The 26252-nt window shown below is 54.9% G+C and overlaps 3 protein-coding genes across 9 annotated transcripts; 1 reads left to right on the top strand and 2 right to left on the bottom strand.

The window, feature by feature from the left end:
• The first annotated feature begins 61 nt into the window (after positions 1-61).
• IPO4 (importin 4) lies at positions 62-13856 on the top strand. Of its 2 annotated transcripts, XR_008299308.1 has the most exons (31): positions 62-403; positions 484-570; positions 698-777; positions 863-904; positions 1354-1483; positions 1578-1757; positions 1985-2050; positions 2156-2257; positions 2344-2427; positions 2670-2834; positions 2923-2976; positions 3134-3243; positions 3548-3656; positions 3820-3949; positions 4174-4287; positions 4396-4509; positions 4761-4881; positions 5037-5148; positions 5259-5371; positions 5481-5558; positions 5639-5696; positions 5793-5898; positions 5990-6183; positions 6337-6381; positions 6722-6847; positions 6948-7156; positions 7262-7394; positions 7475-7579; positions 8249-8318; positions 8427-12331; positions 12629-13856. XR_008299308.1 is itself a non-coding variant. In XM_015086159.3 (30 exons), the coding sequence occupies exons 1-30, from the start codon at positions 335-337 to the stop codon at positions 8555-8557; spliced, it is 3237 nt and encodes a 1078-aa protein (XP_014941645.3). In that variant the 5' UTR covers positions 62-334; the 3' UTR covers positions 8558-13856. The 2 variants fall into 2 exon arrangements, 1 of the variants encoding a protein (XP_014941645.3); XM_015086159.3 differs by having other exon boundaries at positions 8427-13856.
• On the bottom strand, positions 8835-20480 carry REC8 (REC8 meiotic recombination protein). Of its 3 annotated transcripts, XM_015086168.3 has the most exons (19): positions 14526-20480; positions 14363-14431; positions 14089-14231; positions 13928-14003; positions 13483-13603; positions 12478-12562; positions 12058-12137; positions 11715-11805; positions 11512-11584; positions 11347-11432; positions 11153-11202; positions 10687-10833; positions 10276-10342; positions 10025-10170; positions 9802-9850; positions 9487-9553; positions 9262-9393; positions 9078-9184; positions 8835-8983 (listed from the first exon to the last, which is right to left on the bottom strand). In XM_015086168.3, the coding sequence occupies exons 1-19, from the start codon at positions 14579-14581 to the stop codon at positions 8892-8894; spliced, it is 1737 nt and encodes a 578-aa protein (XP_014941654.1). In that variant the 5' UTR covers positions 14582-20480; the 3' UTR covers positions 8835-8891. The 3 variants fall into 3 exon arrangements, with proteins under 3 accessions (XP_014941654.1, XP_053080284.1, XP_053080285.1); XM_053224309.1 differs by lacking the exon at positions 13928-14003 and having other exon boundaries at positions 14089-14431; XM_053224310.1 differs by lacking the exons at positions 13928-14003; positions 14526-20480.
• A 135-nt stretch (positions 20481-20615) lies between these two features.
• Positions 20616-25586, bottom strand: IRF9 (interferon regulatory factor 9). Of its 4 annotated transcripts, XM_027065461.2 has the most exons (9): positions 25123-25586; positions 24685-24865; positions 24186-24369; positions 23803-23933; positions 23631-23712; positions 23456-23527; positions 22241-22582; positions 21205-21320; positions 20616-21049 (listed from the first exon to the last, which is right to left on the bottom strand). In XM_027065461.2, the coding sequence occupies exons 1-9, from the start codon at positions 25233-25235 to the stop codon at positions 20921-20923; spliced, it is 1350 nt and encodes a 449-aa protein (XP_026921262.1). In that variant the 5' UTR covers positions 25236-25586; the 3' UTR covers positions 20616-20920. The 4 variants fall into 4 exon arrangements, with proteins under 4 accessions (XP_026921262.1, XP_053080286.1, XP_053080287.1 ...); XM_053224311.1 differs by lacking the exon at positions 25123-25586 and having other exon boundaries at positions 24685-25107; XM_053224312.1 differs by lacking the exons at positions 20616-21049; positions 21205-21320; positions 25123-25586 and adding an exon at positions 21327-22146 and having other exon boundaries at positions 24685-25111.
• Positions 25587-26252: the final 666 nt, after the last annotated feature.

Genomic DNA, 26252 nt, shown 5'->3' with positions numbered 1-26252 from the left:
TTGGTCTGGATATAGGAACTCGAGCCCTGCGGTTAAGGGTAGTGTCCCTTTAGAAAACCGGGTCGGCCCGGCACGCACGGAACTCGAGTTTTACGCGGAGCTTGGGAACTCTCGACTGGGGGAACCTTCACTGCCAGGGCATGTTTCCGCGGCTCAGCCGGCGCTGAGGCCAACGGAAGTGGCAAAGCCGGAGCTCCGGGTGGGAAGCAAGTTGAATCACCCTGGTGACGGGAGGGGCTCGGAGCAACGCCCTTTCCGCCGGAAATGGGTTTCGGGGCCTCCACGTGCTGTCCCTCCCCCGTCCCGACCCAGTAGTGGCTCCTCGGCTGCTGCCATGGAGCCCGCCGGCCTGGAGCAGATCCTGCGGGAGCTGCTGCTGCCGGACACCGAGCGTATCCGCCGGGTACGGACAGGGTAGACCCGGCCGGGGCGAGCGGGAGGTTGCGGGAAAAGCCCTACTCTGACCCCCAAACTATCCGCCAGGCCACTGAGCAGCTCCAGACCGTTCTTCGGGACCCGGCCGCCCTGCCCGCGCTCTGCGACCTGCTGGCCTCCGCGGCCGATCCTCAGGTGAGGCTCCTGCCCCTTCCCGCTGAGCGTCTCATAGTACGCCACTGGTCACGCCCCCAGCTTGCCCCCTGCGGCCCGTTCAGCACCTTCCTGCCCAAACCCTCACGTGCGTGCTTCCTCGTCCCAGATCCGCCAGTTCGCGGCAGTGTTGACCCGCAGACGACTGAGCACCCACTGGCGACGGCTGACAGCTGAGCATCGGGAGAGGTGGGCAGGGCCAGGGGCGGGGCGGGGCCAGGCGGAGGCGGCTCCTGGGCCGGCCAAGTGCCAACACCTGCCACCTGTGTTTCAGCCTCAAGTCCCTGATCCTGTCGGCCTTCCAGAGGGAGACCCAGTAAGTGCCTACCTGCCTCTTCTTGGGATCCTGACTGACCCCCTACTGAGACCCTGTTTGGGTTTCTGCCTTGTCTTTCAGCTCCAGGCAGGGCCTGGGGCAGGGAGAAAGGAAGATTTCAGTTCTAGACCAAGGGTGGAGCAAGGGTGCTAAGGCCGTGTTGAAGACTAAACTTCATAAGAATGGGCTGTGACGGTCTGCCATATCCTATTCAGAAGAACAGAACTGAAATTCAGTCTGCATGAAACCAGGCTCACCAGATCACATACCCACCATGCTGCTGGTCTCCCTGTTAGCCACTAGTGGTCTTATGTTTCCCAACTTGGCAAACACTCTGCCCACACTTGAAGGTTTCTTTCCTGGCCAGCCCATTGAGGCAGGCCCAGCGTGTGCTGGGGAGGGTACTGGAGGATGATTGGGGGTGGCGGGGGAATCTCTCTTGTTTGCAGGCACTCTGTGAGCCTTAGCCTGGCCCAGCTCTCAGCCACCATTTTTCGAAAGGAAGGCCTGGAGGCCTGGCCTCAGCTCATGCAACTTCTTCAGCACAGTACCCACAGCCCTCACATACCAGAGAGAGAGGTATTAGCACATTGTCGGTGGGAGGGAGGGATGGAGGGACCGAGAAGCTGGATAGACCATGTAAGCTTTCCTCTCGTCCCCTACTGCTGAACAGATGGGGCTTTTGCTGCTAAGTGTGGTGGTGACCTCCCGGCCTGAGGCCTTCCAGCCCCACCACCGGGAGCTTCTTCGGCTTCTGAATGAGACCCTCGGTGAGGTGGGCTCTCCTGGGCTCCTCTTTTACTCCCTGCGCACGCTGACCACCATGGCCCCTTACCTGGGCACTGATGACGTGGTAAGATGTGGGTCCTCACCTTTCTTGGTTCCCTATTCTTGGGTCTTCATATTCTCATTCTTGCAGGATGCAGAACTACTTCAGATTCTCTGCCATTTGTGCTTCCTAACACTTGAGAGGGGATACTGTGGGTGGCTGTACCTGGGCTCATGTTGTGCCCAGGCTTTGAGGAAGCTGCCAGCTTCCGGGGCCTGAGATGAACCCGTATTATGCTTTCTGTCCTCTAGCCTCTTGCGCGGATGTTGGTGCCCAAGCTCATTGTGGCCATGCAGACTCTGATCCCTGTAGATGAGGTGAGGACATGTGGGCAAGAGGTCTATTGGAAGGAGAGTGTAGGAGCACCCAGCCTGGTCCACTGAAGAAGAGCATGGTAACCCTATGTCTTGTTTGTCTGGCAGGCAAAGGCCTGTGAGGCTGTGGAGGCCCTGGATGAATTGCTAGAGTCAGAGGTGCCCATCATCACCTCCCACCTCTCTGAGGTCCTCACATTTTGCCTGGAGGTGAGCTGGGGACAGGCACAGCCTCTGCTGCTTATATTGCTGGGAGTTTCTTTGCCTGTCTCTGATTCAAGTTAGTCTCTGGGCAGGTGGCTAAAAACGTGGCTCTGGGTGATGCAATACGTGTTCGTATTCTCTGCTGCCTCACTTTCTTGGTTAAAGTCAAGAGCAAGGTGAGTACTCTGTGACGCACATTAGTGCACCCCCATTTCCATCCCTTACCTCACTGCTGGGGCTTTCTGTCTATCTCCGGGTATCTTTAGATATTTAAAATTGATCTGGCCTCACCCCAGCTCCTAGCTGGGAGTTTGGGAATCTTCTGTTAGACCCTTTATGGCCTAGAAGGCTAGAATTTTTAATGTGAGTCCATCTTGAGAGCAGATTCTCAGGGACACCATTCCACCTTCCTTTCAAGGCTTTGTTGAAGAATCGTCTTCTTCCACCCTTACTACACACCCTTTTCCCCATTATGGCTGCCGAGCCCCCACTGGGCCAGCTGGATCCTGAAGACCAGGATTCAGAAGAGGAAGAGGTGGAGATTGGGCTGGTGGGGGAGACTCCCAAGCACTTTGCTGTACAGGTGAGATATGCTACAGGGGTAGTAACAGGGTGTTAGGTAGCTGTGGGGCAGAGATGGAGTCCAGCAAAGTCTTCCTGTCCATTTTCAGGTCGTGGACATGCTGGCACTACATTTGCCCCCTGAGAAGCTCTGTCCCTTGCTGGTAAGTGTGGCTCTGCCCTTCTGGCGCCCCTACCCCCAGGTGTGCCTAGTCTCCCATTGCTGAAGATGTTTGGGTCCTAGTAGGTGTGGAGGGCCAGTTGCCGGAGGAATGGCAGGCTTATGCCAGGGTTTCTGGAGAGTACCATCTGCTCCCTTAGATGCCCATGCTGGAAGAGGCCTTGCGGAGTGAGAGACCGTACCAGCGCAAGGCTGGGCTCCTGGTGCTGGCCGTACTGTCCGATGGAGCTGGTGACCACATCAGACAGAGGTAGGTGTCTATTCGTTTTTCCTAGAGGGAGGCTGGGCAGTGGAGAGAACCACCACACAGCGCATGGCAGTCCTGGTCTGTGCTCATTGTTGGAGTTTAATTATCAGTAGTGCTTTCTGCCACTCTAAAAGGCGTCCTGATTTGGAAAATAATTTAAATGGCTTCCCCAGCTATAGGGACCAGGGGTGGCGCCTACTGTCTGTTGACAGAGAAAGCCTTTTTCCCAGGGGAAATGAGAATGGCCCAGCCTAGGGCTTTCTGGTGTTGCCCCTCAGACTACATTCTCTTGTTCTGCCCCACCCAGACTGCTGTCTCCACTGCTGCAGATCGTGTGCAAGGGCCTGGAGGACCCAACACAAGTTGTGCGCAATGCTGCATTGTTTGCCCTGGGCCAGTTCTCAGAGAACCTACAGGTCAGCAAGGCTGAATGGGCAGTCAGCGTTTCAGAGTCCCCACCCCTCCCAGGGGCCAGCTTCCCCTCCTCAGGCATCCCTGCTGCCATTGGCACTTAGGTGTGTGCTTTGAGGGCATACCCGCGGTTGAGCTGACTCGGGGTCTCCTTTCCCCTTCTTTCAGCCCCATATCAGCAGCTATTCAGGGGAGGTGATGCCACTGCTCCTCGCCTACCTGAAATCGGTGCCTTCTGGGCACACAAACCACCTAGCCAAGGCCTGTTATGCCCTGGAGAATTTCGTGGAGAACCTGGGTAGGTGATGGCAATCGGGTATGTGAGGGAGGGGACGGAGCTGTAGCTTTGGATGAAGGCAACGGGATGTGCAACTCCCTGAACCACTGTCTGGGGCAGAGAAAGGGGTGTGGTAGGCACCCAAAGAGGTCTGGGCTAGATGTTAGAGGTCAGCCTGGAGGGAAGTGGGCCCCCAGAATGTAGGAGACCTGGCCTGGGTGTTAGAGGAATGCTTTTTCCTACAGGGCCTAAAGTGCAGCCCTACCTTCCGGAGCTGATGGAATGTGTGCTGCAGCCTCTGAGGAATCCCAGCAGCTCCCGGGCCAAGGAGCTGGCTGTGAGCGCCCTGGGGGCCATTGGTGAGGACAAGGAGGCAGGAGGCAGGGCACAGGGTTTCCCTAGGGTGTCCGTGACAGATGGACCGGTAGTCCTCACTCCAGCTCTGATACTGGCCTTCCATTCCCCAGCCACAGCTGCCCAGGCCTCCCTGCTGCCCTACTTCCCCACCATTATGGAGCACCTGCGGGAATTCCTGTTAACTGGCCATGAGGACCTTCAGCCTGTGCAGATACAGAGCCTGGGTGAGTAAGGGGCTCTCAGGCAAGGTTCCCAGTGCAGGGGAAGGGCCAAGGTGTTCACAGAGATCTCCCCCCCGGGCAACACAGGTTTTTTCCTTTTCATCGAAGGAAGCACCCTTCCCACTGTGCCTAGAAACACAAGTGGGATTCCTGAATCACCCCCCAGCTGCCATCTATGGTCCCCCAGGTCTTGGCCTCGCACACCTCTGACCCATCTTCACATCCTAGTGTTAACCAAGTCCTTGTCCCCACAGAGACACTGGGGGTGCTGGCTCGAGCAGTGGGGGAGCCCATGAGGCCCCTGGCTGAGGAATGCTGCCAGCTAGGGCTGGGCCTGTGTGACCAAGTAGACGACCCTGACTTGCGGCGCTGCACGTGAGTGAGCCCTCACCCCACCCCTGTCCCATGTCTCCTGCCCACCCACTGGATCCACAGCCCTGACCTGAGAACCCTGTCCTCTCTGTTTCTGGATCAGGGGTTTTCCTGGGCTTCCCCATTCTGCCTGTACAGCTTCTGCCTGCCTCCCCCAGGTACAGCCTGTTTGCAGCCTTATCAGGGCTCATGGGTGAGGGCCTGGCGCCACACCTGCCACAAATCACCACACTTATGCTGTTGTCACTGCGTTCCACTGAAGGCATTGTGGTGAGCAGAGAACGGGTGGGCTGGGCCAGTTGGGGAAGGGCAGCCCAGGACTGGCATTTGCCTCCCAGGCTCAGCTAAGCTCGAGTCCCTGCTGTGCCTCCTCTGTCCAGCCTCAGTACGATGGAAGCGCCTCCTTCCTTTTGTTTGACGAGAGCGATGGGGAGGAAGAGGAGGAGCTCATGGACAAGGATGAGGAAGAGGAGGAGGACTCAGAGATCTCAGGGTGCGGAGGGCTGTCATTCTGGTCAGAGGAATCCTGGCTATGCAAGGGCCCCGTGCCAGATCTGCCCCTCCTGGTGCCTGATGGCTGCTGCCTCCCCACCTGACCCTAGGTACAGCGTGGAAAATGCCTTTTTCGATGAGAAGGAAGACACCTGTGCTGCTCTGGGGGAGATCTCCGTGAACACCAGGTGAGCCTCGGCCTTCTCCAGCACTGGGAACCCTGCCTGGGAGTTCCTTCCCCAATGGCCATATGTTTGTTTGTCCACAGTGTGGCCTTCCTTCCCTACATGGAGACTGTCTTTGAAGAAGTATTCAAGCTGCTAGAGGTGAGAGGGCTGGTAGAGTGGGTGGGATCCAAGGGCTCAGGGCCCAGCGTTGGCCATGAACACAGCAGGCACATCCTGCCCCTCCTCACCCTGCAGTGCCCTCACCTGAACGTGCGGAAGGCAGCCCACGAGGCCCTGGGTCAGTTCTGCTGCGCACTGCACAAGGCCTGTCAGAGCTGCCCCTCAGAACCCAACACTGCAGGTGAGCAGGGGAGGCTAGGGCCCCTGGAAGCAGGGGGCGATTGGAGGGAGGGACAGGGTCTGATCGGGGCCTCAGCTAATAATGTCCCCAGCTCTGCAGACTGCCCTCGCCCGGGTGGTGCCGTCCTACATGCAGGCAGTGAATGTGGAGCGGGAGCGCCAGGTGGTGATGGCCGTGTTGGAGGCGCTGACGGGGGTGCTGCGCGGCTGCGGGCCCCTCGCATTGCAGCCCCCTGGGCGTCTTGCTGAGCTCTGCAACATGCTCAAGGCGGTGCTGCAAAGGAAGGTGAGCAGGATGGGTGGACTGTGGGCTGAGGAGATGGCTCAGCCCTAAGTGGGGATAGTCTGAGGGTACTACAGGTCCAGGTTTTCCTATCTCCCCTCCATGGAAAGGGGAAGGGGCAGGAGATCCAGGCTGAGCTGAACTCTGTTCCTGCAGGTAGCTTGTCAGGACACCGACGAGGAGGAAGAAGAGGAGGACCAGGTAAGGGCCATGGATGCAAACTGTGGGACCAGGCTGTCCGGGTAGTCTGCACAGGGCAGAGATGGACAGTGCACCTGGGCTTGGCCTAGGGAGGCCAGGGGCACTAAAAGGCTGGTAATGGCTCCAAATGATGCAGCCCTGCTCCCACTAAGGCATTGGAGGTTCAGGAAAGGCTGCTGGCAGGTGGGGATTGGGGTGGGCTTGGATCGATAGCTAAGAGTAGGTGTACCAGGAGAAAAAGCTGTGTTTCAAACATGGCCAGCTTGGAAGGGGCATTGTGGGAGGCACCCACGGCTACAGAACTAGCTCTGGTGCTCTAGCCCCTGACCTGGTTCCGCAGGCTGAGTATGATGCCATGTTGCTGGAGCACGCGGGAGAGGCCATCCCAGCCCTGGCAGCTGCAGCCGGGGGAGATGCCTTCGCCCCCTTCTTTGCTGGCTTCTTGCCACTGCTGCTGTGCAAGATGGTGAGTGCTCTGTGCTCTGGCTTCGAACCCCGTTCTATCCGTGCACCCTGTGTCCAGCCCCTCACTCTGTCCCTGCTGACTTCACTCCTCCCCCCACCAGAAGCAAGGCTGCACAGTGGCAGAGAAGTCTTTTGCAGTGGGGACCCTGGCGGAGTCTATTCAGGGCCTGGGTGGCGCCTCAGCCCAGTTTGTGTCTCGGCTGCTCCCTGTGCTGTTGAGCACCGCCCGGGAGGCAGACCCTGAGGTGCGGAGCAATGCCATCTTTGGGCTGGGGGTGCTGGCAGAACATGGGGGCCGCCCCGCTCAGGAGTATCCTTAGTTTGCAGAACGGGCCTGGGTGGGGTTGGGAGCATCCCTGGAACTCGAGGACGGGAGAGGTCTGCCCGCGTGCCTGTTCCTTGACTGTGGAACCAGACACTTCCCCAAGCTGCTGGGGCTTCTGTTGCCCCTCCTGGCACGGGAGCGCCATGATCGCGTCCGTGACAACATCTGTGGGGCACTTGCCCGCCTGCTGATGGCCAGTCCCACAAGGAAACCGGAGCCCCAGGTGAGACCCAGGGGCATCAGGCACAGCCAGGAAGCTGAGGAGGGTGCGGAACAAGGGGCCTGAGGCATCTCTGTGTCCAGGTGCTGGCTGCCCTGCTGCATGCCCTGCCACTGAAGGAGGACTTGGAGGAATGGGTCACCATAGGGCACCTCTTCAGCTTCCTGTACCAGAGCAGCCCTGACCAGGTAATGCTGATGCTGGCGGCCCTCAGGGGAGCTTGCTGCTCGTCACAGGCAGAATTGGCCTCGCTTGTAGCTGACGCAGAGTAACAGTTTAAACTGTCCTGTGACGCTCCTTAGTGCTTTTTCCTAGGGAGGCTCCATCGTGCCTGGCCATTTGCACACTCTGGGGGGAGCTAGAAATCACAGCTTCCCTAGGCTAACTTCCTATACCAGGGCTCCTTCAGGATGCTCATGGGGCGTGGGTATCCCTGGGCTGCCCCACCATCCCTTCCAATTAGAGCAGCCCTGCTTCCTGAATTCATCTGAACTGACCAGCTAGGTTTGGACTCCTGTTCCAGTGCTGCTGTAGAGACTGTTCTGTTGGTGGGGCTCCCAGGTGTCTGGGATTCTTTTGGTCTTTCTTTAAAATAAAAGGTGAAAGACTTAATAGATCTGAAGAGCAACCAGGGGATTCTTGTGTTCTTAACTTCATTCCTCTTTGGTCACAATCCTGTCTCCTTCAAAAACAACAATTACTACTACCATGTTTCTTGGGTCCTTGGATGTGAATTGGTATCACACTCAAAGTATCCCTGGTGGGAGATTCTCCCTCTCTTTGGTCTCTACCACTGCCCCCCTGGACCCAGGCCCAAGGGTGCTGCCACCCCTAAGTCAGCCTTTCTTTTCTCACAGGTTGTAGATGTGGCTCCTGAGCTCCTGCGCATCTGCAGCCTCATTCTGGCCGACAATAAGATCCCACCAGGTGAGGGTGGCAGTAGTGGGCAGGGCCAGGGGTCACAGGGCCTGGGGCAGCTGGGGGTGGGGGAGGGCCAGTCCGTGCGGGATCTCTCCCTCTGCACTTTCCACCCAGATACCAAGGCCGCATTGCTGCTGCTCCTGACATTCTTGGCCAGACAGCACACCGACAGCTTCCACTCAGCACTGGGCTTGTTGCCTGGTGACAAAGCTCAGGAGCTCCAGGCCGTCCTGGGCCTCACCTAGACTGAGTTGCAGCCGGGCCAGAGAGAACAGAGCCTGCCCAGACCCCGAGAGCACCTCTCAGCCCAGTGCAGCTCACGCCTTACCAAAGATTCTGGGCCTCGTGGCCATTTGGAATCTCAGCCCTGCCCGCTGCCCTGCAGAGGCGTCTCTGGATGTGTTCTGCTGTGGAACAACACGAATGGAGCCTTGACATCCTACCCTAAATAAAGGCAGTTCAATTTCTGCTTGAAAAACAGTAGCTCTGACAGCAGAAAGCACGGAGATAGATGTTCAGAAATGAGGCAGGCAAGACATATTTAATGTAACCAGTATCCTGGCAGCTTGTGAATTAGTTCTAACCGCAGTGGAATCGGGGCCCCGGCTGCATCAGGAGGCGCCCGTACGGCTTCTCTTGTTCCACGCGAAGGATCTGTTGTGCTGCAAGCACTGCTCAAGGGGAGAAGACAGGGCCAGTCAGGGGGAGTCCGCGTCAGGCCTGTGTGTCCTCGTCCCCCACATTGCACCTCGTGCCCACACTCACCTAGCAGCAGATAGAAGGCCCGGGCAGCCACCCTGCGAGGGCTGAGAGGGGACACCAGGCTGCTGAAATCGGGCTCCCTGTTGGCCTGCAGCTCCTGTGCCACTGCCCTGTAGGGATCAAGGACTGTCAGCTGAAGTCTCAGCCTGGGCCCGCCCCACCGAGACACCGTCTGTCTCCCTGATACCTATACACAGCCTCCAGCGACAGCAGCTCAGGCTCCAGGGGCAGCTCCAAAGGCAACTCCATAGGCACTTCAGGGAGTTCGGGTACCACAGGCAGTGCAGGGGCCTCTGGCTGCTCTGCCTCGGCCCAGGCCCTGGGAGAACATGGGAGTCAGGTGGAACAGGGAAGGTGGCAGCTGTGACAGCAACAAGGGGAATATTTGAGTTCGCCAGGGCTGGTGGCTTACCACCGTTCTTCTGAAGGGATGAGGCTGATGCGGGTCTTCTCCTCCTCGGCCGCTTCTAGAGAGAGTTCTGTTGGGGGAGGGGGAGGGAGAGGTCGTGAGTGGATCTGCTTAGATCTGAGCAGGCGGGACCTTGAGGCCACCTGGTTGACCCAGGAGCCGTGGCTGTGCAGTGACTTATTAAAAGTGCCCAGTGGGAGAGCTGAAGAGATCTATGCTCCCTCATGTTAATCACTCCCTTCTAATAAGAGCATCGGGGTACCAGTTCTCCGGGACCGGGGCTGGGGTGGTGGTCCTCTCCCTTCTCCAGGTACCTACCTGAAGACAGCATGAGGGGCCCGCTGGGCTCCTGGGCCTCTCTCAGGACCTGGGGGTGGGAGAGCGAGAACTAAGACCCCGAGTGTCAGAAACATCTGGGGTAGGGTGAAGCAGTCCCAGCCCTGACCTGGCCTGCACTAGGGGATGGACCCAGCACCAATGGCTCCCATGGGGGTGCGGCGGAGAAGGCAGCCTCTTGACGAAGGAGGAAGGGTACAGTTACCTCAATATCGCTCAGAGCTTCAGTCCTCCTCCTTTCCTCCTCAGCCTCCTCTTCAGGCTCCAGGGGTGGCCTTCGCCTGAGTGCTTCTGGGGGTGGCTGGGCACAGCGGGTCCAGAAAGACAGCAGTTCTGGGGGTAACCAGCCAGCTGGGGAGGGGGTGGGCAGTGGGGATGGGGTCTGAGGTGTGAGGAACACCAAGTGAGGAATGTGGGTTCAGAAGATCCCACATGCCAACTCCCACCGCTCCTTACAGTGAGTTGGGGTTTGGAATAGCTCCGTGGGGCTTCTGATGGTCCTCTCAGGAGGCTGCACCTTTGGCTGCACGGCAGGGAGGGCCAGAAGCCCAGTTAGGAGAGAGCCACTCTCCCCGCCCCTCCTCCACTTCTTTGCAATACTTTGTTCCAAGGCCTCTGACCTTCCAACTCTCAGGTTCATGCCCCTGCTTGCCCCACTCACTACTAACTGGGGCCTGTGGATATGCTAGGTGGGGTCACTCAAGGAACACAGAGCTGTGTATGTTCAAACCCCCGGAACACGTGCACTTTGGGGATTGTTCCCTGTGTAACCCCCCCCATCCCCCCAGAGTTTAGAAGGCCCAGCATGCGTTGCCCCAGGCCCGCCCTGCCTCCCTCCATCCCCAGCAGAGCCTAGGCTGCACTCACACACTCCCAGCAGTGGGCTCTGGTTTGCAGTTGTTCCCGGAATTTCTCCCGGGAAATCTGAGTCTCCTTGTCCCAGAACAGTAACTGGCGGCGGCGACGGCGACGAGCAGGTGGGCTCACAGGATATGGGGCAACTGGGGGCCTCCTCTCCTGAGTCGGAGGGGAAGCGGGGGCAAGGCTGCCCATGATTCCCTTTCCCACCACCTTAGTGGTACAAGCCCCATATCCCCACCCCAGAGGTGCCCCGAGAAAGAGCTGGACACGGCCTCTGAGTACATGCAGTTCCAACCTCATGTGAGGGGCCCAGCTGAGAAGGGCAGTCTAGATAAATGGAGTGTGAGCAGGGGTACCTTTTACCCATTTGCCCAAAGGCCCAGGCAGGCTAGCAGTGGCCCAGGGCTTGGGGAAGCCGAATACAGATGAGCAGCTCTGGGAGGGGAAGAGACTTGGAAGGGGCACTACTCACCTCTGGGCTGGGAGGGGCTGGCAGACGCAGCTCTGGTGGAGGGGTCACCTCTGCAAAAACACTCTAGGTCCTGGCTCTGCCACACAGCCTTTGCCCTTACAGTCACCCAGCCACCAGCTAGAAGGCCTCCCTTCAGCAAGTTGGAATCCAGGGCCCTTGTGTGCAGTAGCTGTACAGGCACGATGGGCACTCACCAGTAAGTAGGGCCTCAGGCTCCCAGCCTGCTGGCTTCGGTTCCTCGGGGACTGGGACCGGAAGTGGCTCTGCTGCCCCTTCCACCCTGAGGGAAAATGGGTGAAAAATGAAGACACCTCTCCCAGCACTGACCCCCTACCTGGCCCAGAGGGTCCTGCCCTTACTGTGCAAGAGCTGGAGGTGAAAGCGAGGGTAATATGGTGTCTCCCTCCAGGGCCCGGGGCTCCTCCTTGTACTCTGCAGAGAGAAGATCAGGTCTCAGAGCACAGAAGAGAGGAGATGGGAGCACTGCCCAGGCCCAGACTGCCCATGTCAGGGCTCTGACCATCCAGTGCCGCACGGGCCATAGGCAGCCAGATAGGCCTACCTTCACGTTCCTCTAATAAGATAGCTTCTTCTTCCTCGGCAATCAGCAGCTCCAAGTCTCGCCGGCTGACCTCCGGAAGGTCCCGTTCACCCTGTCCAAAGAGGGAGAGTAAGGAGAGGGGAAAGAGGACACAGTTCCATTTCTGAAAAAGGCAAGTGGATCTAGGAGACTGGGTCTGAAAGACAGGCAGCAGGAGGCCCACTGGGCGCTCAAGGAACAGGGGCAGGGAGTGGTGAAATGGAAACAAGAAGGCAGGACTCGGGGCAGACAGGAGTGGATAAATGCAAGGTGGGCTGGGCCGCCAGAGGCAGGCCTCAGGCCCCACTGTAGGGGTACAACTCACCTCAATCTGCAGCATGCGTATGGGCTCTGCCTCTTGGAGGGTGATGGCCTCTGGGGACAGCACAGTCACCGGGATCCTGTCTGGAGAGGCAGGAAAGTCACCCCAGCCCCTCTACTTCTTTCCAGGTTCCCACCCCATGTGGTGAGGCAAAAACATGGACTCTACAATCAAGTCAACCTGGGTTCTGGTCAGGCCCAGGCCAGTCACTGCCAATCTGAACCTGACTATGCTGCTTAACCACTAGGGGCCTCACTTTCCACCTCTGTAAAAAGGGGTAAGATTCTGATCTCATAGGACTCCTGTGAAGCAGAGATGAGGTTACACAAAGGGCATGGCCCTTAAGAGAAGCTCAATGATGGTCATTTCTTCAGTTTTGGGGCCTTCCTATGCCTCTCCCCGGAAAGAACCCTCTCTGCTCACCTGGCTTCGTTGGCTCCATAGGGACTTCAGGAGGGATCTCCTCAAGAAGTCTCTCTGGGGTTGCAGCCTCAAGAAGGTGTCGAATCTTTGGGGAGGATTGGGGACAAAAAGGAAGGGTTCATCTTTAGCTGCTGTTTTCTCACTTCCACAGCCTTATTCAGACAAGGGACGAAAATATTCCTTCATGCCTAAGCCCTGTGGCACTGACAGTTGTATGCGGTGAACTCACTCACCATATGCACGCCTTTCCTCCCATTCCTGCCATTATCTACTCTTTGTCCATCTGTCTGTACACGAAGCACTGCACCCTTATGTCAAGTGTTGTTGGGGACAGAGGAACAGAAAAGATTCCTGGTCTTAAGGAGCTTATGGTCCAACATGATGACAGGTTTGTATAGGACCTGGGCAAGAGTCAACACAAAGGGTGAAACAAGCCCCTTAGTGATGCGCTGAGTTCCAAAACATTTGGTTCTGGCCAGTGATAAAGTCTCATAGAAAAGGATAGTATTTGAGCCAGGTCTGTTAAGGATGTGTAAGACTTAACTAGTAGAAAATGAGGATGACCCTTATGGACTAGGGAAAAAGCACAAGCAAAGAAGTGAACATGGCATCTTTGGGACATGGGGGCCAGACCAGTGTCTGGGAGCCAAAGATGCTTAAGGGATATGCTAAGAGACAGTAGCTAGTTCTAGACCTGGGCATGGAGAGCTCTAATGCTAGTACTCTATCTGCAGTGGGGAGCCACAGGAGGTGTCTGAAGGAAGGAAGTAGCATTGTATTAAGCTGTAGAGGTGTTAGAATGTGGATAGAGGAGGACATAGATAGGGAAACCCAGGGCTGAGAAACAATGAGGGCCTGGATTAGAGCCTTGGCAGTGGGAACTGTGTGGAAATAAGTTCGGATAAGAGCTGCTTCTAAGTTGGCCTTGAACAGACAAGTGGAATGGGTTTTGTCTGGGTGGGTCCACCACGACAGTCCCCCTGAGCTGTCTCTGGGGAGCCCTACCTGAGGGATACTGAAGGGGCTGGGAAGTGTGGGATCCACAGACATCATTCCAAAAAAGGGGTCTGGAGCATCTTCCAGGGTCTCCATCATGGCCAGGCGGTTAGGAAGCAGCAGGCTGGGTCTGAGAGAGAGTGTGGGCTGTCAGGTACTGAGCCAGAGGGCTAAGGTTGCCCTCTAAAGGCTAAAGGGCAGGGGTGGGGGGTGTCGGGTGGCTCAGTCAGTTAAGCCTCTGACTTTCGGCTCAGGTCATGATCTCACAGCTGGTGAGTTTGAACCCCGTGTTGGCCTCTGTGCTGACAGCTCAGAGCCTGGAGCCTGCTTCAGATTCTGTGTGTGTGTCTCTCTCTGCCTGTCCCCTGCTCACATGTTCTCTCTCTCAAAAAATATTTTAAAAATTTAAGAAAAAAAAAAAAGCTTAACGGGCCGGTCCCAGGGGGGCACTCACAGGTCAGTCTCTACCATATCAATGCGGATCTGCAGCTGGGCACGGTGCAGGCGCTCCAGAATGTGCTGGATGTCCTCTGTGGGCAGGGAGGGCAAAGTAGAGAGCCCGCCTCGCCGAGGGCCACTCAGCTCTGCCCCATCTCCGAGCCTTCCCGGACTTACCTACGAGGTACTGGCATTGCTGGGAGTAGACCCGGATCACGCCAATCTGCAGCTGGGCTGAGAGATACAAGGAGAAGCGGGGCCGCGGTAGACCGGGCAGCGGGGGCTGCACTCGTACCAGCACGTAATCGAGGATTTCCTCGCTGGGGGTAAAAACGCCCTACTCACCCCTGTGCCAAGGACCAACCCCATAGCCTGGCCAACCGGATCCATCCAGTTGCCCTGCCACCCTGCCCGCACAGGCCCGGCCGCTCCTCCCCTTCCTGGGCCTTACCAGGTCTTCACCACGTTCACCTTCAAGTACTCACGCTTCACCAGCCGGCTGCCACGCGTCGCTGCCAGCCTGGAGGGGTCGGGGGTGTGAATGGACAGTGGGGAGGGGGTGTCAGGCTGGGATCCCTGGGTGCCCCTCCCGGCGCGCGGGGCCCTGCCCTTACCAGATGGTGGCGAAGCAGCCGGTGTGGCGCTGAAGCACGTTGGGGTAGTAGAACATTGTCCCACAGGGGTTTCACCCCCGTCTCCGCCACTCCTCCGTTCGGATCTCAATCGGAATTCTTTGCGGCGAGGGACTTCCCAACACCGTTGGAACGAAGGGTTTGGAGAGGTGGCACCGAGGTGGACCCCGAATGCCAAATAAAAGGAGCCAGTAATCGGTGGATAAAGGATTAAGGCGAGAAGCAAATGGAGGCACGGACCGCACACACAACAGTTGGGATTCCCCTCTCCGTCTGCCCTGAGCGGGTTCACACGCCGCGTGGGTGCTTCGAACTTACTGGGGCCTTTCGGGTTGGGTTCCAGGTTGGAGGTGCAGAGCTCCCCGAGGGCAGGTCCGGGCTGGGCTCCAGATCAGGTCCCGAGGGAGAACGGGGGTCCTCCGCAGAGTGCCGGGCGCCTGAGTCTTGCACTCAGCTTCGGCACCTGTAGTCCCGGCAGGGTCGCCCTCCCGCGGGACTAGATCCTGCCGCAGGGAGCGCGCCCACGGGTGCTTTGCGCCTCCGTCATTAGATGGCGGCGGCCCCCACGACAGCCAATGGGGAACGGGGGTGGGCTTGGGAAGCGCTCTTTCCAGGGCGCCAAGGAACCGGCTGGGCGTCCAGGCAACAGGGGTCTACCGAGGCAGACAGCGAACCAATCGGAAGAATCCTGTGCGCTGCTGGGGCCATTGTGAGGTGTCCTGACCAATGGGCTCTCGTTCTTGCCTCTGGCAACAAGGGTTCCTCGGTGGCACTTCTCTGCTGACCAATGAGAGTGGAGCAAGTCCCAGTCTCGCTCCCCCTCAGCAAGCTTGGTAACAAGGGCACTTCAACTACTAGACTAGGTCGGGTCATGCCGGGGGCAACTGCCCTACCCCACTCTGGGCGCCCGATCAGTTAGAACTTGCCCTTTCCCCCAAATCCAACCAGGTACCAACAAAATACCAAAAATTGGTCTGCCTTTTGTGCCCAGACTTGGGCCTGTCGTGAGCTGGGGAGGTGAAAACGGTGTGGGTGGCCTTGGAGGCGCCACAGACCGGTGAGGAAAAAGTCAGATCTCACAGGAAGCCCTGAGAGAACTTGCTAGGTCCTTTCCTAAATTTGAACAGTTTAGACTCTGGGCCTGCCCCATCTGGCTATTTTCCAGTTGTGAATGTTCCCCTGGCTGGAATAGATTTCAGCTTTGTGGGATGCAGGGCATACCTCTCTGCATACAAAAGCCATTTGGCTCCAACAATTCTTTGTCTCCATGCCTCCTGCCTTTGTACAGCCATTTCTTTGGTTTAGAATGCCCTTCCCCAGGGCATGCTTCTCTGCCTCTTTAACACTCAATTATTGTAGCTGAGCTGACCCTATTTTGCTTTGTTCCTTCAGTCTGGGAGCTCTTGAGATTGAGACTTTTTTTTTTTTTTTTACCCCCAACTAGTTCCTGGAACCCAGCTCAGTAAACATTTGTCAAGTGGTTGGGGCGCCTGGGTGACGCAGTTGGTTAAACATTTGACTTCAGCTCAGGTCCTGATCTTGTGGTTCATGAGTTCGAGCCCTGAGTCAGGCTCTGTGCTGACTGTTCAGAGCCTTGAGCCTGCTTTGCATTCTGTGTCTCCCTCTCTCTCTGCCCCTTCCCTGCCTGCATTCTGTCTCTCTCTCAAAAATAAATATTTAAAAAAACCAAAAACATTTGTCAAGTGAATATGCAATTACCCTAAATTTACAACCACAAAAATTCAAGGCTGACTGGAATTTCAAAATCTAGTCTAAGACTTGCCTTTCAGATGAGAAACAGAGGCCCATATAAGACAGGTTTTCCCAGACCACACAGCTCTTTAATGACAGCCTGGCTGGGAACTCTGCTCTCTCGAATTCCAGCATTTCCAGTACCTAGTCAACTTGTGCTTGTTTCAGATGGTTTCTGCCTAATACAAATTGTTTCAGTCACTGTACATATGTTGTCAGTGTTTATAAGTTCACATTAAAGCGCAGAGATGATAAGGTGGGGGCATCTACCCTTAAGGTACTTAGAACCTAGTTTAGGAAATAAGCAATAGACTGAGTAATTTGTTCATCCATCCCTCCATTCAACAAGCATTTATGAGATGCCTACTACATGCCACACACTCCTCTATAGAGGCACTGGAGATAGAGCAGTGAACAAAACAAGTCCCTGTTCTATCGCATTAGGGAAAGAGAGATGATAAGCAAGGAGACAAACAGAAATATGTGAAATGGTGATCAGTGCTATGAGAATGAGGCCGCATAGGAGAATAGAGAGTAGTGAGGGCTGCTATTTAGGTAGAGTGCTTAGGGAAGCCACCTCTGAAGAGAGGAGACAACATGCACCTACCTAAAGGAAGAATATTTTAGACAAAAGAACCAGCAAGTGCAAAGGTCCTGAGGCAGAAATGTGGTGGGTTCAAGAAGCCTGGAACAAGAATGGCAAGCGGTGAGGTTAGAGAGGAGGATAGGGGCCACAGCACAAGGACCTTGGAGGCCACTTTAAGGATCTGGGCTTTAACTCTGAATGAGTTAAGAGCCAATGGAGGGTTTTGACTGACATGATGAGATTTATGTGTTAAGGGGATCTCTATTGTGTTGGAAATAGGCTGAAGGTGGACAAGAGTGGAGGAAGAAAAGAAGATGTGGAAGGAAGCAGAAAGAGGTGTGAGAGATGATAGTAGCTTGTTCCAAAGTGTTAGTGGTAGGGGCATCTGGGTGGCTCAGTAGGTTAAGCATCTGACTCTTTAAAAAAATTTTTTTACATGTTTATTTTTGAGAGAGACAGAGCATGGGTAGGGGAGGGGCAGAAAGGGAGATACAGAACCCGAAGCAGGCTCCAGGCTCTGAGCTGTCAGCACAGAACCCGATGTGGGGCTCAAACTCATGAACTGTGAAATCATGACCTGAGCCGAAGTCAGATGTTTAACCAACTGAGCCACTCTAGCACCCCATCGTCTGACTCTTGATTTCGGCTCAGGTCATGATCTCACAGTTTGTGAGTTCAAGCCCTAATTTGGGCTCTGTGCTGATAGCACAGAGCCTACTTGGGATTCTCTCTCCCTCTCTGTCCCTCCTCTGCACTCTCACTATCTCAAAAATAAATAAGAAAACATTAAAAAAAAAAAAGTGTTAGTGGTAGAAACAGAGAAAAGTGGTCAGATTCTGGATAGATTCTAAAGGAAAAATGACAGGATTTGCTGATGGCCTGGATGTGGGTTATGACAGAAAATGTAAGAGGACATGATATAATCATAAATGGGATAATCCAACCAGAAAATGTAACAATTATAAATATTGATGCACCTGGCATGCGAGGACCCAAGTACATAAAGCAGTTAATAACAAACATAAATGAAGTGATCAATAGTAATACAATAATAGTAGGGGACTTTAACCCTCACACCAATGGACAGATCATCTAAACAAAAAATCAATACGAAAACAGTGGCTTTGAATGACACATTGGGCCAGATGGATTTAACAGGTATAGTCAGGACATTCCGTCCTAAAACAGCAGAATACATTCTTTTCAAGTGCACATGGAACATTCTCCAGAACAGATCACATATTAGGCCACAAAACAAGTCTCAACAAATTCGAAAACATCAAAGTCTTTTTAGTATCTTTTCTAACAATAACACTATGAAACTAGAAACCAACCACAAGAAAAAATCTGGAAAGACCACAAATACATGGAGGTTAAATAACATGCTATTAAACAATGAATGGGTCAACCAAGAAATCAAAGAGGAAATTAAAAAAATACATGGAGACAATGAAAATGAAATATAAAGAACTGATACAACACCAAAAAAATAATCTAGTTAAAAAAATAGAAGACATGAGCAGACATTTCTCCAAAGACATCCAGATGGTCAACAAATACATAAAAAGATGCTCAGCATCACTCATCATCAGGAAAATGCATATCAAAACCACAATGAGATCTCACCTCACACCTGTCAGTATTGCTAAAGTCAAAAACACAAGAAACAAGGAAAGGACGTAGAGGAAAAGGAACCCACCGTCCCTGTTGGTGAGAATGCAAACTCATGCAGCCACTGTGGAAAGCAGTATGGAAGTTCCTTAAAAAATTAAAAATAGAACTACTATATAATCCAGTAATTCCACTACTACAAAGAATACGAAAGTACTAATTCAAAAGGATGTGTGCACCCCTATGTTTATTGTAGCATTATTTACAATAGCCAAGATACGGAGCAGACTAGGTGTCCATCGATAGATGAATGGATAAAGAAGTGGTATACCTATACATTGGTATATTATTCATCCAGAAAAAACAATGAAATCTTGCCATTTCCAACAACACACATGGATCTAGAATATATGCTAAATGAAATAAGTGAGTCAGAGAAAGACAAATATCATTTGATTTCACTCATATGTGCAATTTTGAGAAACAAATGAACAAAGGGGGAAAAAAAGACAAACCAAAAAACAGACTCTTAACTATAGAGAACAGATGGTTCCCAGAGGGGAGGTGGGTGGGGGGATGGGTGAACTAGGTGGAGATTAAGAGTACACTTATCACAGGGTGGGTGCCTGGGTGGCTCAGTCGGTTAAGCATCCGACTTCGGCTCAGGTCATGATCTCACAGTTTGTGGGTTCGAGCCCCAGGTCGGGCTCTGTGTTGACAGCTCAGAGCCTGCAGTCTGCTTTGGATTCTGTGTCTCCCTCTCTCTCTGCACTTCCCCCACTCATGCTCTGCCTCTCTCCTTCAAAAATAAACATCAAATAAAAAATTTAAAAAAAAAAGTACACTTATCACAATGAGCACTGAGCAATGTATAGCACTGTTGAATCACTACATTGTACCCCTGAAACTAATTTAACACTGTATGTTAACTAGACTGGAATTAAAATTATAAAGAAAAGAAATAAAATGGAAGTCAAGGAGACAGCAAGTGCAAAGAAGAAAGGCCAGGAGGAATCTTAGAAAATCAAGGGCACAATAGGCCTTGCGTACCTGTGCACCCAGTACCTGCTTTCTTCCCTGCTAATGCAGATTCCTGTTTGGACTCTTGGCTTCTCGGGAGGATGATGGGCAAGACTGAAGAGAACGAAGGTCCAAGGAGGCAGAAAGGCTCAAAAGCAACACTGAAGTTTGTCAAGTGAGACAGCAAGAAGATCCTCGAGGATCCAGGCATCTAGGCTTGATCACATAGGTGAGCCAGGGAAGGCTTATAAGAGTGAAAGGACAGGAAAGTCTGGTCTGGGAGGCTCCTCTTCCTCCAAGCTGGTGTCACATATAGGAGGGGGGAAGCTGGATGCTGTGGCAGTTGGTTAAGTGGGGACTTACGTCTGAACTAATCTGCTGGATGTGAATGGAGAGGTAAGATGACAAGTTGCCTGTAAAGGAAGAACTTCCAGTTTGGTGGCAAAATAAACACAGGGGGTATGGGAAAGAAGTGTCAGTTGCTTTAGGGCCCTCACATCTCAGCGAACAGAGTGTTGGTGACATGGCAGTCTAGGCCACATGGTCTTTGGTGGGGTCTAGGTAGAGCGAGGAAACCAGTTTGGGAGTCCCCTTATGTTAGGGCGACAGTGCCCCATATACTGGGAGAAGAGATACCAGAGCCTGGTCTGCCCTCGGCACAGGAGGCACAGAAGCTCTTTCTTCCCTCTGATTTCCCCTCCCCTCCCAGACCCCAGCACCTCTAGTCCATAGTTTGAAGTCAACTTCAAGTTCTCCTGTTCATTTAGACCTCCAGCCAGAGTCCAACCCTAAGCCGCTTGTAAGGCCCGAATCAGAGGCCTCTAGCCAAGAACCGTGGGGCCCAGATTTTTCCATGTGAAGTTGGTGGCTACAGCAGCTGTAGGCTGTGCTCTTCTGGGTGGCTAACCTCAATCCTCTCCCCAAACTCAGAACCCACAGAGGCCAGACAGCTTCCTAGCCAGAAGCTGCAGGTGGAGGAGGGGAAAGGGGCCTGGAGAGGTCAGCAGGAAGAAAACCCAAGTACACCGCTCTGAAATTACATCTCTATCACTTCCCTGTGACTCCTGCTACCTACCTTTTCATCCAACAAAGCAGATAATGACTCCTCTTTCAATAAAGTTTTATTTTAAATCCCCAGTGAACATCTAAGAAGAAAATATAAAGTGCTTGGCTTTAGGGTTGGGGGAAGCAGGAAAGGTCCTCTGAGTTCACACCATTTGGACTTTTCCCAATTCAGTTTCTCAGAAATGAAAGAGGGTATATCTCAAACTTAAAAAAAGGATAAAAATCATCCTTCAGTTCTCCACCAGCCAGGTACACGAGCAGTTCAAGGACACAACCATCACAGACAACCACCAGGAATGATCACCAAGGGAGCCAGGTCAACAGTGTGGAGAATGAGTTTCTTTCAAAGGAGATAGGAGGAACAGAGCGAAGAGGAGGAAGGCGGGTCTCCCAGGCTCTGCAGCAGGGAGAGAGCGGCTGCCTGCTCCTCAGGAGTCTCCTCCAGTAAACGTCGGGCAAAGGCCTGCTCCATCTGTGCCAGGAAAGGTGGGGGAGAGTATCATGAGCACAGCTGGGGCACACATACCCCCAGGAGCTCCTCCCTGCCAACCAAAGGCCCTTCTCCACCTGGAACCCCCTACACCCCACTCACACAGGCAGGCTAGTCTTCCCTTGCCCTGAACTCACCTGCACTGTGATAAGACTCTTCGGGGTGTGGCTGGGGCCAGGGCTCTCCTCCCAGAAGTTCAGAGTCACCTGGAACTTGGGTGGGGGGCCCAGGCCCTGGAAGTACCTGGCCAGGTCTGATGAAAGAGAAAGGATCATGGGTTGGAAGAAAGAAGGCAGAGGCCACAGGCAGGGAGGGAATAGAGAGGGACCCATCATGGGGAAAGAGGGGTGGGTGTGGGGCCAATTGGAGACCAAGGCCAGAGCGGGAGCTGCAGGGTCATGGCTGTTGCCTCATACCAGGAGGGATGCCAGCAACTAAGCTGCTACTCACCCATGTGCAAGTAGGAAAAGGTGCCCCTTTTTCAAGTAAGAAGTATTTAGAGGTAACCGATTTTTATACACCCTCAAAGCTCTCTGCTGGAAGAGCTTAGAGTCCTCAAGGCAGCAGCCTGGGCTGCTAACACAGAAGTGTCCCCACCTCTATTGTCTGCTCGCACCCTCCCTGCCGAGGGCATGCGTGGCCCTGCAACACTCCCACTCTGCGTCCCCTGTACTCCTGGCCTCCACTCCCAAGGTGAGATTTAGAGGTGAATGGAGGCAGGAGGTGGAATCCAAGGCAGGGGTGGACGGGAGAAGGACAACCCGAGGAGCTGCCCGGGGTGCAGCAGGGCTGGTGTGTGGGAGGTGTGCGAGCTCTCCCAAATATGGGGTCGGCCCATGCAAGTGCGTATGCAGGAGAGGGCCGCGAGGTGCACCTTCCCGTTACTGCATGCTGCCATGTGGTGGCAGTCCCCAACATGTGACTCGTGTGCTGAGCTGCATCCGAGCCTCATCTTCCGAGACCTTGACTGGGGAAGGCTGGCTGCCAGACAGCTGCCAGGGCTGAGCACAGGGCCCCACAGGATGTGTGTGCACCGCTCAAGTGCAGGGTGCCATGCCTGGGCTGTAACGAAGGATCTACTGGAAGGAACACAGGGTGGTGGCAGAGCCTGCAAGGTCCCAGGGGGTCCTAAGAGATGGGGGCAGGGGCTCAGCTCAACTGGAACAGGCTCACCTCTGCAGAAGTAGGTGGTTCTGAAGAGCTCCACGCACTCATTGCTGGGCAGCAGATGCGGGCCTGGACCGGGTGGCGCCTGGGGCGCGTTCCAGGAGATGGGGATGGGGCAGAGACGCTGCACAAAGAGGCCTCTGGAGTTGCTGGCCACTAGGACACCTCTCTCGATCTGACTCAGCAGGCGCTGGGTGGGCTCTCGTGGGTCAGGCTTGGGAAACACCACCTGCTCCATCCCATACTGGGAGCCTGAGGGCTCAGCCACAAGGCGGCAGTCCAGGCTCTGCACCTGGGCTTCGCCCACCACGCGCCCACCGTAGATGAAGGTAAGCAGCAGCGAGTAGTCTGCGAACAGAGAATGGCCAGCTGCACCAGTGCTTCACCCCAGGGGTCCACCCGGCCAGCACCAGGTCCTGGGGAATGAGGAGGGGCCACTGGCAAACCCCACATCCTCATTTTGCTGGTGAGAAACGTGAGGCCCAGAGGGAACACAAGCAAGGGCAGGGGTAGCAGTCTGACCTTCTGTGGTTAGAGAAGGCACTTCCCTCCCCATCTGCCCTCTCACCAACCCTACCAGCCAGGGGGCATCCTGTGAGGCTTTGCCATCACTCACAAGGGTAGCTGATGCCCACTGAGGCCTCAAGGCTTAATGCCCAGGGTCTTATGGTTTATAAGAAGGTCCCGAAGACCAGGTCTCCACTTGACCCACAGAAATGAATGTCTCAAAGTGAATTTCCAGGGAACAGAGTGCATAGGGGATACTTTTTAAAAAGTTTATTTATTCATTTTGAGGGGGGCTGCAGAGAGAGAATCCCAAGCAGGCTAGACGCTCTCAACTCAGAGCCCAACGCCAGGCTCAATCCCACAAACCGTGAGATCATGACCTGAGCCAAAACCAAGAGTGGGACGCTTAACCAACCGAGCCACCCAAGCGCTCCCTTCACCCATCCCCCCCCTTTTTTAAGTTTATTTATTCATTTTGAGAAAAAAGAGGGGGGGGAGGGAGGGAGAGAGAGAGAACATGAGGAGTATTTTTGAGAAGTGAGCTGTTGGGAGGTTGGAGTCTGCCCAGGTGTCCCGCCTGGAAAGCAATGCCTCTGTCTGGATAAGGTGGGCCCTGTTTCCTGCAAGCCCCGACATCCTTGATAATGCATGTGTAGCTACAGGGAGACAACCTGGGGGGACAGAGAGCAGAGAGGAGTCAGAAACACCACACACCTGAGTCTGGAGGAGGCAGACTCTCCAATGACACCTGATCTCCTTGGAAAGGGGCTTCTGTTGTGTCTGTACCTATAAGGGAAGCAGAGGCATGTCATTCAGATGGGGACTGGGGAATCCAAGGGCCAGAGGGAGTGGCTGTAGGGGAACAACACAGAGGCAGGGGAGGTGGTACCTTCCTGAGGCTCAGGGCTGTTGCTGCTGCTGCTGCTCCCAAATTCTGAATGGCCTGCTTCCCCACTGGCCCCCACCTCCTCCTGCAGACACAGTGTCTATTCGTTGGCTGACCTCTCCCCTAGTTTACTCTCCTGCCCTCAGGCCCACTCCGTTCCCTCCCCAGCTCTTACGTTTTTGAGGGGGTCCTCAATCAAAGAGGGACTGAGTATGCAGTTCTTTGTGGTACCCTCATCCTCTTCCCTCTCAGAGGACACAGAACTGTAATGTCGCTTTGATGGTGATTTCTGGGTCCCTGGCTGGGCTGTGGAATATTGTGGAAGGGGAGAAAGGTCAGAGCCTTAAGTGGGAACAGAGGGTAAGGGAGAGAGGAGACAGTGAAAGAATATGCAGGACCAGGCAGGGGAACGTGGGTAGGAGTACCCCAGGGACAGGGCAGAACTCTGACTGAGGGGCCTGGAGGGAGGCCCACCACCCTCCCAGAAACCTCCTATCTCCATCCTCCCCCTGTCCACGTCTGCTGATTCTAGGAGCGGCTGGGCAAGGGGACACCCACCAGGGAGGGTCCCCGATGGCAGCAACCGATACACCTTGTAGGGCTCAGCTCCATCCCTATGGCCATTTTCAGGAACCTCCTCAAATTCGGGGCTCTTGTTGAGAGCACAGCGCAGACGAGTCTTCCAGATAGCAGGGCCTTCTGTGTCTCCCTCCTTGTACTTCCCCTTAAATATCGCCCATGCCTGAGAAACACAGGAAGTAAAGAGGAGACAGCATGTTACCCTGCCCAGCTGACCCTCTCCTACAGCCGGCTGCGGGCACCTGCGGCCTGAGCACCTGCACAGAAGGCCCAGTGCTCAGGTCCCCGCTCTGCTGCTGCTGTCTTGAAATCCTCAACAATTTTTGAATTTTCATTTTGTCTTGGGCTGTGACGACAATGCGGCTGGCCCTACCCTCCCATCTCCCCTTTATCTGAAACCCAGGCAGACCTCTTGAGGGTGAGAGATTGTGTCTACTCCACCCCTCCCTCGGAGGGGCTGGTTTCCAGGCCCATTCACCTTGAAGAAAGCGGCATCCTGGTCCTCCCGGAAGTCCTGCTTGCCTGCATGCTTCCAAGGAATCCGGAACATGGTCTTAGCTGCATCGTCCCAGCACACCCCCGGGAACTGCCCGCTCTCCACTTGCTCCACCACCCAGTTCCGCAGCTTTCGGGTGCAGCGTGCCCGGCCCGATGCCATCCTGGGGACAAGAGCAGCAGGCAGCATCAGTGGAACTGATACTTCAGGAGGGAACATCTGCAGAGATCCTGCCCACTGGGGTTGGATTCTGGCAAGGGCCCCCAGAGACCCCATCCACCTTTTGCCTGTGGACATTTCTCACAATTCCCTGAGGCCAAACCGTTTCTTTCTGCCATCACTAGTAACCAAAAAACACACCCTAACATCCCAAGCTCCGACAACTGGAAGGAAACCCTAGGCGCTGGTCTTAAAACTGACTTTTCAGGAATCTGTTGTCTGGAAGAGAACTCCTTTGGTGTGGTTCCTGGGGAGAGGCCCGGTCTCTGCCCCAAGGATCTGCGAAGGCAGTATCTTTTTGCAAGATGCTTCATAGATCCCTCACCCACCACCCCCACAACCTATCCTTTGACCCCCATCTGTCCCCTCCTCTTGCCTCTGGGGTAGGTGGGGCAGAGCTCCAGCGGAAGTGGGCAGGGCCAGAAAGCAAGAAAACAAACAGGGTCAGCTGGAGCCGGGGCTGACTTCCCTGAACAACCCACAGCAGGGACCTCCTGTTCTTTGCCTATAGGGCCGGGGACAGTGGTCCCCAGTCACTCTCTCACTCAGGCCAAACCCCCTGTGTCCTGGCTCACAGGCGGTCTGTATATTCCTGTTTGGCAGAGGGGCCCCAGGAGCCCCCGCCCCCCCACCTCCAATCCGGCGGGGCCTTCTAGCTCTAGACCCACGCTGACATCCGGATGTCCGCTGATCTTACCTGAGCGGCTTGCTGGCTGTCCCAGGACCCAGCTGACCTCAGCTCGGTAGCCGTCTAGGCAGCTTCCTGATCTCTCCACCCCTTTCTACAGTCCCCACCCTAAGTTTCAGTTCTCCTCCAGGAAGGGCCTTTTCTCAGAAATCACGTGGCTTGAGCTGCAGGGCAACGGCTTGCCGCCAGGGGGAAGCAGCATCTGAGAACCTCACTGTTGGAATCCCGCTGTCGGACACAAGAGGGCCCCCTTCCCGCTCAGGCTCAGTCCCCTACTCCCTTAGATGCTCTTTGATCTCTGTTAACACTACTGCTTCCCAGGGAGGCCAGTGTCCTGGAGTCTGGCCTGAGGCCTCTGGCTAGCCCTGTACCACCGGTGCATCTGTGTTCCCCCATCGTGCCTGCTTGGTGTCTATTAGGTGACCTCAAATATCAACTGAATTCCATGAAAGAACAAAGGAGGCAGGGGAGGAGAACGCCCAGGCCAAGGGGCTGGCTGGGGAGATGGGCTCCTTGGCCATCCATGGTGTCAATTCCTTCTTAGCCCTGAGTCCAAGAATGGTCAGGCGGTAGGCTGCAGGTGACCCTTTCGGCAAAGCTGTGTTCACCCCCCTCTTTCCCTGGTGCCCCAGATGGTGGGGCC

This window comes from Acinonyx jubatus, chromosome B3 (genome assembly GCF_027475565.1).
Source record: "Acinonyx jubatus isolate Ajub_Pintada_27869175 chromosome B3, VMU_Ajub_asm_v1.0, whole genome shotgun sequence".
Taxonomy (NCBI): Eukaryota; Metazoa; Chordata; class Mammalia; order Carnivora; family Felidae; genus Acinonyx; species Acinonyx jubatus.
This window is presented reverse-complemented; position numbering and strand designations above follow the sequence as displayed.

Bases quoted from the DNA above. Each gene is read 5' to 3' on its own strand.
- REC8 (XM_015086168.3), bottom strand. From the start codon at position 14,581: ATGTTCTACTACCCCAACGTGCTTCAGCGCCACACCGGCTGCTTCGCC. The intron at 11,433-11,511 runs GTAAGGGCAGGA...ATTTTCCCTCAG, and splicing joins TCACCTCCAGCTCTTGCACA to GGTGGAAGGGGCAGCAGAGC. The intron at 10,171-10,275 runs GTAAGGAGCGGT...CCCCCTCCCCAG, and splicing joins ATTCCAAACCCCAACTCACT to CTGGCTGGTTACCCCCAGAA.
- IPO4 (XM_015086159.3), top strand. From the start codon at position 335: ATGGAGCCCGCCGGCCTGGAGCAGATCCTGCGGGAGCTGCTGCTGCCG. The intron at 7,395-7,474 runs GTGAGACCCAGG...CTCTGTGTCCAG, and splicing joins CAAGGAAACCGGAGCCCCAG to GTGCTGGCTGCCCTGCTGCA. The intron at 8,319-8,426 runs GTGAGGGTGGCA...CTTTCCACCCAG, and splicing joins CGACAATAAGATCCCACCAG to ATACCAAGGCCGCATTGCTG.
- IRF9 (XM_053224311.1), bottom strand. From the start codon at position 24,999: ATGTCCACAGGCAAAAGGTGGATGGGGTCTCTGGGGGCCCTTGCCAGA. The intron at 24,370-24,684 runs GTGAATGGGCCT...TGTGTTTCTCAG, and splicing joins AGGATGCCGCTTTCTTCAAG to GCATGGGCGATATTTAAGGG. The intron at 23,934-24,185 runs GTGGGTGTCCCC...AATATTCCACAG, and splicing joins GCCATCGGGGACCCTCCCTG to CCCAGCCAGGGACCCAGAAA.